A 13525-nucleotide genomic window follows, 5' to 3' on the forward strand; every position below is an offset into this window, starting at 1 on the left:
TCTGCTACTAACAATATGGAAAGTCTCCCCCAAGGGGGCCAGGACACACTCCACCAGAGCAGCCTCAACTTCTGCAGCTTTCCTCAGAGGAGTCCCCGCCAGGGACATCCTGGAGGCTGCCACCTGGACATCTGTTCACACTTTTACCAGGCATTACCACCTGCCTGTCTTCTCCAAATCCAGGGCAGGGTTTGCCTCTGCAGTCTTGCAGGGCATCCTAGCCAGCCCGTAGTTTCCTTGACTGCCTCTCCCCTTTTCCTCAGCTTTGGGAATCAACCCAAATGTGATGACTGCAACAGTGAAACACAAAGAACATAGTACAGTTGTGTACACTTACCATAAATGTAGATGTTCGAGTGTATTCACTGTTGCAGTCCTGGTTTCCCTTCCTTCATCCCCCTTTCTTCTCTTTCTCCTTTTATTACCATTCTAACTTGTTCTTCTTTCCTTACAAGGGACGTATTAGAATTTATTTTCTACTGGTGGGGTTCTTCCTCCAGAACTTGGCCTCCAACTTGGGGGCTCCTGATAGGTTAGGGCAAAAAAAAACTGATGTAATGGCGTCAGCTACCTTACTTTATACTACTGACGACCTGCCGTCAGTCCTCAAGCGACAGTAACCGACGCAGAAATACTAAGTCTCTGGATATCCTATACTGGTTATCCACTACCTATCCCCAAGAAAACCTAGTTCTTGGTGACTTCAATACCGACTGGCACCCCTGCTCCTCCGAACTTCCCCTTACCCCTATAAACTTATCTTCATTTAAATAGACCATAACTTCTCCCACTAGGATAAACAAACCGACCAACAGGGAACGTATCCTAGAGTGGATCCTAGTTAATAACCAACCCCAACTGTACACAGCTGGCACTCTCCCTGATGACCTTGGCTACCATTTACTGACCTACATCATAAAGCATAAGGCAGGAAACCCTCACCAGACCAAATATGAAACACTAAAACGTTGACACTGCTATATTCCTAAATGAACTAAAAGCAGTTGACTGGTCAAATCTAAAAAATCTACCATTAGAAGAGGCTATAGCTCAGTTTAACACTAAATTCCTAAGTATCCTTGATTCCCATGCTCCAGCACGTACAATAAAATCTAGATCAAACACGGCACCATGGCTCACAAAAGATACCAAATCTAAAATCAAAACTAGAGACAGAGCCTGGGCCAGCTGGAGAACAACTAAAGCCCCACTTGACCAGCTAAAATATCATCAACTCAGGAATGATGCAAAAAATTATTTTACTAGATAAAAAAAGCTTCTGCCAAAATCTACAAAAACACCAAAACAACCCTCAAAAGTTCTGGGCAGGCTTAAATCAACCACTTCATTCAGGTCAATCTACCAACCCCGGCTAACCACACCCATAGTTCACCAGAGACAATAGCTGGCGCTTATAATTTTTCACTGAAACAGTCCAATCCCTAGCAAAACTAACCCCCACAAACTTAAACCACACCCCTAATCTACCCACTAATCACACCCAATTTAGCTTCCAACTGATATCCACTAGTTCTATCAAAACACTTAAAAGTAAAACCTACCACCCTCGCTGCTGACCTCCTCCCTGCAGAGTACCTACAAATAGATGCAGGTGCCATTGCATATCCCATATCTATCCTTATCAACCGAACCTTATCCATAAAGTACTATCCCCTCCCTCTGGAAAATATCTCACGTCATCCCGCTCCATAAAGGTGGTAGCTCCTCAGACCTGTCTAACTATAGACCCGTTGCCATTCTTTCCCCACTAGCCAAAATAATGGAGACGTGTACACAAGCAACTAATGCAATACCTTACACAGAATAACTTACTATCCAACTCCCAGCATAGATTCAGGCCATATCACAGCACCACTTCAGCCCTCCTTTCCTTTACTAATGCCATAAGCCAAAACGGGAATGACAATAGGCTATCCTCCGCCCCCTTTCTTGACCTATCAAAAGCCTTTGACATGGTCAACCATGAACTTCTCATTCTTTATCTAAAATCTGTTTCCCCTCAATAAGCATGCAGTCTTACCTGACTGGTAGATAACAGGCAGTACTGTGGCAGGGCAAACTCTCCAGCCAGCTACCTCTCACACTTGGTGTCCCTCAAGGCTCTATATCATTACTTTTCTCTATTTTTATCAACAACCTTCACACTGCTATCCCTAAAGCCACCTGCATTCAATACGCAGATGATTCCACTCTCATCTGCTCAGCCACCTCCCCATCTGAACTACAAATCCTAACCCAAAATGCAGTTAACACTATTGAGAACTGGCCCACCAACCAACGCCTACTGCTGAACCTCAGTAAAACTAAACTTCTACTCTTCACCCTCACTAGTAGATCTGCCACACTTTCATTCTCCGTCACATCTGACAGTGGTGCTACTATCTCCCCAGATCAACACACTAAACTTCTAGGGGGTCATCATAGACAATAATCTCAAATTTGACTTGCAGGTCAACAAAACCATACAGACCATCAATAAGAAGCTTGGATCACTGTAAAGACATTTTTAACCCCACTGGCTAGGACTGCAATCACCCAGTCACACCTACTCTCTACTCTTTTATATGCCTCGCCTGTACTCTCAAGCCTCAACAAATCCGAACTAGGTAAGCTGTCCCATAGCTACAACCACATTGCCAGATTCGCCACTGGCTCCACCTATAGAACCCACCACTGCCAGAACCTGAAACAACTAGGGTGGCTAGAACTGCCCAGCTTAATTCATTTCAATCAGTTCTTAATAGCGCACAAAATTCTGTACCACCCTGAGGATACCCCCTCACTTATGAATATTATTAAGCCATATAGCAAACTGAGATCCCTACGGTCAGCCAACAAGCTACTGGTCCAAACGCACAAAGCTAATAACTCTGCTGGTGAATCCCTTTTTGCCAACTTTGTTGGCAAAACCTGGAATTCGTTGCCAAACTATATAGCCCTACAATCCTCCAAAAGTCTCTTAAAAAAAAAAACCTCAAACACTATCCCAAAGTGTCTTTGCGCATGTAGCAACCCTGATTACGTTATACACTGAAAGCATAATCTGTAAATATCATAACTTGCAACTATGTCACCAAGCTCTATATCCATTCTGACGTCTCTTGCCTTTAATTGTCTGTCCATGAGAATTGCGAGTCCCTACTAGGGAACACTACTAAGCCATTATACATAATCACTTTATTTTATATTTTCTAATGTTATCCAACTTCTTGTGTAATCTATGTAAGTTTGTCAATTTGGAGCTTTTGTCCCCGGGCCGCCGCTGAATATGGACATGTATCCAGTCAGGCTATCCTGGTAAACAAATGTAAAATAAATAAATAAATATTCGGGCCGGCCAAGGGCTCCCCAGGCAGGGATAACCCAAATGTGATGACAGTTTAGACAATTTAGTAGTCAAAAGATTTGATAAAGGAAATCAAGTAGGTATATTAAATCATGTGCAATATGTAGAAATGTGCTTCGCTCACTCGAGGGATGAAACAGTGCACGAAAAATATCAAGTAGGTATATTAAATCATGTGCAATGTGTAGAAATGTGCTTCACTCACTCGAGGGATGAAACAGTGCACGAAAAATATCAAGTAGGTATATTAAATCATGTGCAATGTGTAGAAATGTGCTTCGCTCACTCGAGGGATGAAACAGTGCACGAAAAATATCAAGTAGGTATATTAAATCATGTGCAATGTGTAGAAATGTGCTTCGCTCACTTGGATGAAAAAGTGCACGAAAAATATCAAGTAGGTATATTAAATCATGTGCAATGTGTAGAAATGAGCTTCGCTCACTCGAGGGATGAAAAAGTGCACGAAAAATGCACTGTGAAACAATATGAACAAGCGACAACAGAATGTCAAGCTTTCATACAGAAAGGCCTACGCCTTGGATATTTTAAGAATGATTTAAAAAAATTTAGTACAGTAAACACATGTATTGCAGAGTTTTACTGTCAATCAAGGACACATAAGGAGTTAGCAAATTTAAGTGGCAGACCAATAATGTCAGCTGAATAATACTTTTTAAAGAACGTGTGTTTTCCTGCATGAATACTTAAAGCTTGTGTGTTTGGTTTACCTTCTTTCATTAAGGATCGTAGAGATTTCTTGTGTAAAACTAGAAAAGAAGTTGGGAATGACAACCTGTGTTGGCTTTGCTTAGATGTTAAGAGCCTTTATACTAACATCAGGCGTAATAATGGCATTGAAGCATTAAGAGATGTCTTGGGGGATTCTCCACTGGCCCACTTTATAATAGAATTAACAGATTTCTGTTAAAAAAATATTTTTCTCTGTGTAATAATGAAATTTATCACCAGTTGCAAGGTACTGCAATGGGGACAGCTTTGCCCCCCTGTATGGAAACATTGTGGTGGCATAGTTTGAAATGGAGTATATATGTACACACTCATTTTACAAAAATCAAGTAGTTGACTATTTTAGGTTTGTAGATGACCTGATATTCTTATGTAATGGACATAAGGATGAGGCTCAACCTTTTATAGATGACCTACATAATGTGTTTGGCTTTAAATTTGATGGTATGCAAATGGATAAAAAAGTTACATTTCTAGATATTCACATCAGTGGCTGAGAAACAACAATGCATAGGACATTTGGCCAGAATAATGCCTTTTGATATGGCACAAGTTGCCATCCAGACCATTTAATATCTGTATTGCCATATAATGAAGACTTAACAGATTATGTAGTTCAGACAAAGTTTTTGAGGGTGAACTACTTAAAACAGAAAATGTGTTTATAGAGAAGGGAGTATAATACATTTACAGTGGAGGAATCCAAGAAAAAGGTAAAACAACAAAGATATGGAAAAATGAATAGGTATAATAATACTTTAGTGAAAGGTGAAGCAAATGGAAATAATGACAGAATAAGACGAAGAGCTGAAAGTAAAAATAACAAAAATAAGTTGGAAAACTCTACAGGGGGCGACAGAGAAGTTTATTTTGTCAACCTTTAATGTTCTAACAGATGCCAAGGTTAGGGAAGTTAAGAAGTATTGGAAAATGATAGTTAATGATAAAGATTTGAAATATGTTAAAAAATCAGATAAAGATTTCTTATAGAAGTAGAAATGTGGGTGATATTTTATTTATTTATTTATTTGCATTTGTTAACCAGGTTGGTCCAGCTGGGTAAGAATTACCCTTTTTCAGTGGAGACCCGAGGGGAAAAGCCCCAAACAGACATACAAATACATACGAATAGACAAATTAACAATATTACTGAGGAAAACAATATTATGGGTACAATGGATAAGAAAAACAAACAATGAAAGTTTGAGAATGAGTAAGGTAGGCCAGAGGCATGCATGCAAAAGATTTATGAAAAGGTGTTCTGAGCAAGATCTCTGAAATAAGTTAAAGTAGGCAAAGAAATGATGATTTAGGTGTGGAGTTAGTAATGTGAGAGTTTTAGGTGGGAGTTATTATACACGCTTGAGTAAAGGATAAAAAGATAGGTACCATGGCTTGTAAAAAGTGCACTGTGTGTAAACATGTTGTGGCAGCTTTTCCAAAAATTAATGGTGTGAGATATACCCCCAAAGATGTTTATGCATGTGGTACTGAAGAAGTAATTTATGCTCTCAGGTGTAGCTGCAACCTATATTACTTAGGAGAAACAGGAAGAGCTTTTAAAACATGTATGCAAGAGCACATAAGGGACATTAAAAATTGCAAAATAGATGGTCCTTTGGGACAGCATTTTATAACTGCACATAATGCCAAACCAGATTGCTTACAAGGATGCATCCTGGAAAAAAAGTAAAGGTTTCATTGGGTGAAGTTTCATGCATTAAAGAAAAGTTGTTGAAAAAAGAAACACTCTTTATATTAAAATATAATACCTTGGAACGTCATGGGTTAAACAAAAAAGTAAATTGGAACTATGTAATTTAATATATTAATTAATGGTTTAATTGATTGTTTCATTGAGTTTGTTTTTATGTGTGTAAATGTTGATAGAAATGTGAATTCATTTGTACTCGTTGAAGGCTTGGTGCCGAAGTGCTAAGTTGTAATTAAACTGCTGTGACTGCTGTTTTGTCTTGAGTCTGTGATTCTTTACTGTGGTATTTATAATCTATGTGTTTGTCTATTTGGAGCTTTTCTCCCTGGGCCTCCGCTGAAAATGAACATGTATCCAGTCGGACTATCCCGGTAAACAAATGTAAAAAAATAAATATTTGGGCCAGCCGAGGGCTATTCTGGCAGGGATAACCCAAATGTGATGACTGCAACAGTGAATACACATCTACATTTATGGAAAGTGTACACAACTGTACTTTCTGATTGGTGACATTTATGCCTCTTTGACTTTAAGTACTAATTGTTTAATCAGCATTTTTAAGCAAGTGCATTGCTTAATTATCCCAATCTGTCAAATTAACAGTTTGGCCAAAAAATTTAATATTGGTTTATGTAAACGGCTCCTTTTAACATAGCTCTTATCACAAGAAGTGGGACTGTTTCTGAACCTTTGGTTTGGGTATCATTTTTATCCAAATTATGCTTATAACTGATGACCTTTTATTACTTGTGTGTTGAGACTATATAACTGAATGCGTTATATTTCTGTGTTTTAATTGTTATTGTCTGTGAGATCTACAGTCTTCCATTCTGAAATCATACAAGCCAGATGCCTTTGGATGCATGCCATACATGTGGTGAATACATTCTTTGTCATTAGTTGTTGTACTTACTGGTGAATACCGAGGGTGCTGAATTTAAGTTGTGCTGGGGATATTGGATTTAAGTTGCATTGTACTGGTGAACAGTACATTGATGGAAATTGGGCTGTCTACATTTTGACATTGATGGAAATTGGGCTGTCTACATTTTGCATGACTCTGTACGGTGGTGTAGCAGAAACCTGAAGGCTGCTGGATTTTACTTTTGTGTAATTTCTCTGTCACAGAACTTGGATGTGGAAGATGATGGAGTCATGTGGAATGTGGAATTTTATCGCAATCAGATTTGCTTTCGGCCACATGGTAAGTCAGAACATTCTATGCTTCTATTGAACTATGAGGTAATTAAGAGCTGCTTGTTTTTTTTTCTAGGGGAGTGGGGAAATGGAGTAACTGTGGTTGATCTACTAGCTTCCCCTCCCAGGATAAGGAATTCTGGAAAGGAGAACCTTTTTTATATTTGAAGCATTTGGGACTTGTGCCATGGAACATTCAACTGCCAGGAGATTAGGTGGTTATTTAAATGTGGTGTTTTTATTTTTTTGGATCTGTTGAGGTACTCTTACATAATTGCAGTTTGTTTGACTGTTGCTCATCTGGATGACAGGAATGCTGGAGTCTAGCCAAAAACATACTTAAGACCTTAGTATCCCCTCTCCCATATCTGAGCTGTACAGATTTATTATAGTTGACCTGGCCTGATCAGCTTCCCGCAGCATGGACCTCTGCACACTCGAGTGTCACTTTCCTGGTTAAGTATACTGCTACTGGTCCTTCATAGTCAGGGCCATTTTGCTTTATTGACTGAGTATGGCAACAAATTTTTTTAGACTGAAAATTGTCAAGGTGCTTTCTCAAATCTGCACAGACCTTCACTTACCCTGGAGGAAAATGTTCTGTTGTGTTCTTACCCCAGGAGTCAAAATTACTGTTAAGTTTTTGCCAATTTTTTTTTCACCACAGTTGGTTTAGAAAAGTTTAAACACCACATCCATAAACCTTATCTTAGGCCTTCCTCTTTTCCTGTTACCTGGCAGCTTCATCCTTAGCATCTTTTTCCCAATATACTCTGCATCCCTCTTCAGCACATGTCCAAACCAACGTAATCTTGCCTCTCTGGCTTTGTCTCCAAACCTTCCAAACTGGGCTGACCCTCTAATATACTTATTCCTAATCCTAATATACACACCCTACTATATATGTAACAGGTACTTATACCCGTATATTTAAAGGACATAGTGGATTGATAATATTATGACTTTCTTCGGTTTAGGTGAAATACTAAAGGAATATAACAATCGCATTGTTATATATTTATTAATGTTTAGTTTAGTAAAGAAGTAACCATGTGATACCCTTAGATTTACGAAGAGCTGGTTAGCAGCATAGATACCAGGTATGTGTTCTTCAAGTGTTTTATTCAGTTAAGAGGGTTACCATGGTTATAGAATGATAGTTGGATATGAAGTATGAGTGTGGAGGAAAATGTTACTGTCTGACATTCATTGTTTGATTTTATCAGAAAAGCGCTAGATAAAAGCATGTCTCATCATTCTCTTTTCAACATGTCGACTTATGACTATAAGAGAATGAATATGTTGTTTAGTAAAATTTGAAAAGATCAGTAACAAAATATTAATAGTTCAACATGTATTTGCATATATACTGGTGTTTGGGTCCAAGTTATAGAATGACAGCCAGGTATGAAAGTATCAATGTGGGAGAAAAGTGTCATTGTCTGATTTTCATTGTTTGAATTTATCAGGAAAGCGCTGGATAAATGAGAAGTTATGTACCTACCATAACGTTCCATGTTAGTTGTCTTCTCTCGCCTTCTTTCTTGCTTGTTGGGTTCGGAGCCGATCCTCTGCTCCGACTTGGCACTTGCTAAGCTCGAGAGTCACTTTTACCAGCTCGAGGCAGCCCCATATCCCATGATGCAAGGCAGTAAGTACCCAGATCTCGTTTGATGACAAAAGGGCAATAGCACCTAGCATAAAAACTTCCCAAAGGAAGAAAGAAGAAGAGAAAAACCTGCAGGATGGTAGAAGGACCAGCTCTGTATGGTCTTCAGAAATATAATTCTTTGTAGAGAAAGGTCTGTCCAGGCCTGGGGGAAGGAGGGAGGGTTGCAAGAAAGAAGGCGAGAGAAGACAATTAACATGGAACGTTATGGTAGGTACATAACTTCTCAATGTTAAGTTGTCAATCTCGCCTTCATTCTTGCTTGATGGGACCGTGTCCCTAGCACCTCTATCCTGGGTGGCTCAATGGAACAGACTCTTGAGAACGGTAGAGCCAAAACTGGCTCTGTCCCTGGAGGCCAAATCCAATTTGTAATGGGAAACAAATGTATGAGGAGTGGCCCAAGTGGCCGCTGCACAAATAGTGTCTAAAGGAAGTCTAGCTTGAAAGGCTGTAGAAGTAGCTAAGCTTCTGGTTGAATGTGCTTTAGGTTTTGAGCACAGCTGTTTTCCCCTGAGCCGATAAATTTCAGAGATGACAGAAGAAAGCCATCTAGATAAGGTCACTTTTGAGACAGGAAGGCCTTTCTTGTTATCAGCATAGGAAACAGAGTTGATCGGATTTCCTGAATTGTTTTGTTCTGTCCAAATAATATCTGAGTTGGCGGTGGACATCAAGATAATGTAATTTTTGTTCCGATCTGTTTGAATAGTTTGGAAAAAATACAGGGAGATCAATGGCTTGATTCAAATTAGTCTTTGAGGCGACCTTAGGCAAAAAGGTCGGATTAGTTCTCAATGATACTCTGTCTTTGTGGAAGACCAAATAGGGGGGGCGAACAGATAGAGCATGAAGTTCAGACACCCTCCTAGCCGATGTAATAGCAACCAGAAATAAAGTTTTCCATGAAAGAAATTTCAGGGAACAAGAAACAGCTGGCTCGAAGGGGGGAAGAATCAAGGATGTCAACACTAAATTTAGGTCCCATTGAGGAGGAGGACTCCTGACTGGAGGCTTCAGGAGGAAAATTCCTTTCAAGAAGGCTCTACAAAGCCTGTGGGACATAATGTTGTGATCTGCGAACCAGACATGAAAGTTCGAGATAGCAGCCAACTGAACTCTAACTGTGGAAGAAGAGGAGCCCGCGTGAAAAATCTCCGCTAAGAAATCCAAAACTGCTTGAACTGGAGCAGTGAAGGGATCAATATTCTTGGCTTCAGCCCAATAAGAAAAACGTTTCCATTTGCTTGTATAAATCCTCCTGGTAGAGGATTTTAAGGAAGCTACTATGATGTCTCTAACTGGGTTAGAGATCATAGGAAGCCTGGCTAAGGAAGGAAGTGGAGCAACCATGCTGTGAGGTTGAGAGAAGGGATAGACCGGTGCAGCTGACCGGATTGGTGAATCAGAAGATCTGGCACTGGGTCCAGATGCCACGGCTGCACCAAAAGGTGACGATGGAGGAACGGAAACCAAATTTGTCGAGGCCAATAAGGAGCAATGAGAATCAATTTGGCTCTCAAAACGGTTGCTTTCTGGATAACTTGAGGGATCAGAGGAAATGGAGGAAAGGCATAAAGAAGTCCCTGGGGCCAATCCTGGGTCAGAGCATCTCTGGGGGGATGGCCTGGCAGTGGGAAGAGAGAAAAGAAGTCTGGGCATTTGCTGTTTTGGGGAGTAGCAAAAAGATTGCAACATGGGTGACCCCATTCCAGAAAAATCTCTTCCACTATAGATTGTTTGAGAGACCACTCGTGAGGCATGAGAATAGCTCTGCTCAATCTGTCCGCTAAAATGTTGGTTTTCCCAGGGATGTGCGTTGCTACCAGAAACCGATGAGAGGAGATCGCCCATTGCCAAAGTCTGAGCGCTTCTCGACACAAGGGGTAGGACTTGGTTCCGCCCTGTTTGTTGATATACCAAACTACAGACATGTCTGTGTGGACTGCAATTGTCCCTATGGGAAGAAAGTCGTTGAGGGCTTGCAACGTTAAAAGCACTGCTCTCATCTCCAGGACATTTATGTGCAGGTGGTATTCGAAAGGTTGCCACGTCCCATGAACCATCCTGCCCTGATAATGACCCCCCCCACCCGATCAGGGAGGCATCCGTAGTGACCGTGGCTACCGGGGATGGGGGTACAAAGTGTCTGCCTTGGTGAATCTGGGGAGAAGTGATCCACCAAGCAAGATGATTCTTGCAAATCTGTGTCACCACTATTTGGTGACACATTGGAAGTTGTTGGTAAGACCACTGAGTGAACAACATCCATTGAAGAAGGCGCATATAGAAGCGAGCCAGGGGAAGAAGGGTAATGGCCGCAGCCATGAGGCCTAACACCTTTAGAACCATTCTGGCCTGTACCTTCTTGTTGGCTAGAATGATCCCGACGTGACTTTGAATGTCTGAGATTTTTAGATCTGTAAGGGTAGCTGACATCCGAACAGTGTTTAAGTTTGCGCCTATGAAAGTAATAGACTGGCAGGGCAATAAGGATGATTTTTCGGAGTTGATCGAGATGCCCAATTGAGAACAAAGATTTATTGTATAATCCCTGGCTTGAACAAGCTGATGCCTGGTGGTGGCTGAAAGGAGCCAGTTGTCGAGATACGGAAACACCTGGAATCCTTGACGTCTCAGGTGAGCCGTGACCACTGCTATACATTTGGTGAACACTCTGGGGGCTGTAGTGAGACCAAAGGGCAGGGCTCTGAACTGGAAATGACTGGACCCCAGCCGAAAGCGGAGAAATCTCCTGGAGCGTCTGTGAATTTTTATGTGATAGTACGCATCCTGAAGATCTATTGAGCACATCCAGTTGTCCTTCTGTAAGAAGGGCAGAATTGACTGAAGAGTGACCATTCGGAATCTTGTCTTCCTCACAGACTTGTTGAGTCTGCTGAGATCCAATATTGGTCTCCAGTCTCCCGCCTTTTTGGGACCAAAAGAACCTTGAGTAGATTCCGGCTCTGAATGATCTGTTGTAACTGGCTGAATGGCTCATTTTGCAGTAGTTTTAAGACTTCTAACTCTGCAATTTCCTTAGACCGGGTGGTACATCTGGAAGGGAATTTGAGTGATAGAAAGGACTTTCCTCGAAAGGAATTTTGTAACCCTCGGATATGATCGACTGTACCCATCTGTCTTGAGTGAGGGAATGCCAGGCTTCTGGGTACAGCGATAGTCTTCCCCCGACTGCCTCCAAGGATGGACAGCCGGGCAACATCTCAGGGATGCTGAAAGGGCTTGTCAGAGAGAGGCTCTCTGCTTCCTGGTTTTGTGGACCCTCTGCCTCTAGAGCGGCGTCTGTTATTGTTACCCCCTCTGCCTCTAGGGGTAAACTGACCACGTGAATCCGGCGTGACTCCTTCGGATTTGCGGAACCACATTTTGCCACCCTTCTGTCCTTTGGGGTAAGGTCTAGAAGGGGTGGAAAAACGGACCCCTACGGCAGAAAGAGTCTTGCCGTCCTGCTCACACCTGGTCAACGTTTCCTTCACTTGAGGGCCAAACAAAGCTGACCCATCAAAGGGAGAGTTTGTGAAGGACGCCTTAAAGGGATCTGCAAAGTTACAGAGCCGCATCCAGGCTTGGCGTCTAAGAGCCACACCTGTACCTGCGGCCCTACTCGCTCCATCAGCAGCATATGATATCAGTCGCATGGAGGAGTTAACAATAGAATTAAGGGTTCCTAGCTGCGAAGCAATTTTTTCTTGAGCCCCTGCAGCTGTAGGATCCTGTACTACTTCACCTAGCTCCTTAAGGATATCCCTCTGGAGTCTGGTGAAGTGACATAGGTAGTTCAGCGAACGCATAGCAAAGGTCGCTGAAGAGAACATCCGCTTACCATATCTATCCATGGTCCTAGAGTCCTTATTAGGAGGATGGACAGGTACGGAAGGATCTGCAAGTTCCTTTTTAGTGGCAGCCGCCACCACCATGGCATCAGCAGGGACACCTTTTGTGAGGAATTGCTTGTCCGACGGGGCAGTAATAAATTTAGAAGGCCTCCTAGGGACTGGCTCTACAGAGTCAGGAGCCACCCACGCCTTTCGAGCATAACCTGCATAAGGGGGTTGAAAGGCAGAGACACCCAGGAGGTGGAGGGCCGAGATCCAAACGCCTCCAGGTATACTGACTCATCCTCAGAGGGATTATTGGTGGGCCAGTTTCCCCTCTGTCTAAGGAGTTCTAGGATGTCTGAGAAGGAGACATCCTCAGAGGGGGATCTTGGGGATCCCTCTGACTCATCTAAGTCAGTATCTGAAGTGATAGACTCGGGGGAGTCTACGTGTTTCCTCTTACAGGTCCTCTTTCGCGGAGGATCTCCTGACAGATCAGGAGAATCCTCGGAAGAGGGGGTTCTTCCCAGTGGGGAAACCTGAGGCGGAGGATCTCTGGGTCCGGGAGCAAGAGAAGTGGCAGAGATGTCGACAGGCACCATAGAGGGAGGAGCTAAGGGAACAGACTGCTGGCTGAGTCCAGTGGCCAGCACACTCTTCATCACCTCGAAGGCTACCCTCCCAGGGAGGTCCGAGAGAACCCGTTCCGAAGAACCAGGAACTCCAGGACCCACCGAAAGGGAAGGCTCCGAGGCAGATGTCGGAGCCGAGCTCACCAAGGCCGAGGCTCCAAGGGGAAGAGTGGGGTGGGACAAGGGTCCGATGCCACTCACCCTCGGAGGAGACCAGGGAAGCCCGACCACGAATCCCTCTAAGGAAGGTCTCAAGAGGAGATAAGAGTAGAGGCTGAAGGAGCAGAAGGGGGTATTTGTCCCTCAGCCGTAGCAGAAACCATTCCCGAAGACTCCAACTCCAAACTCTGGGGT

At 42.6% G+C, this 13525-nt stretch overlaps 1 protein-coding gene across 1 annotated transcript in view; it reads left to right on the forward strand.

Moving 5' to 3' along the window:
• Window positions 1-13525, forward strand: part of OGFR (opioid growth factor receptor) — a 513571-nt gene that overhangs the window by 220899 nt on the left and 279147 nt on the right. The window contains exon 3 of the mRNA XM_044090398.1: window positions 6960-7035. Coding sequence (XP_043946333.1) covers window positions 6960-7035 — 76 coding nt within the window. The remainder of the gene's footprint in view (window positions 1-6959; window positions 7036-13525) is intronic.

The sequence above is a fragment of the Protopterus annectens genome, chromosome 12.part0, assembly GCF_019279795.1.
Source record: "Protopterus annectens isolate FY-2018-M chromosome 12.part0, PAN1.0, whole genome shotgun sequence".
NCBI classification, from domain to species: Eukaryota; Metazoa; Chordata; order Ceratodontiformes; family Protopteridae; genus Protopterus; species Protopterus annectens.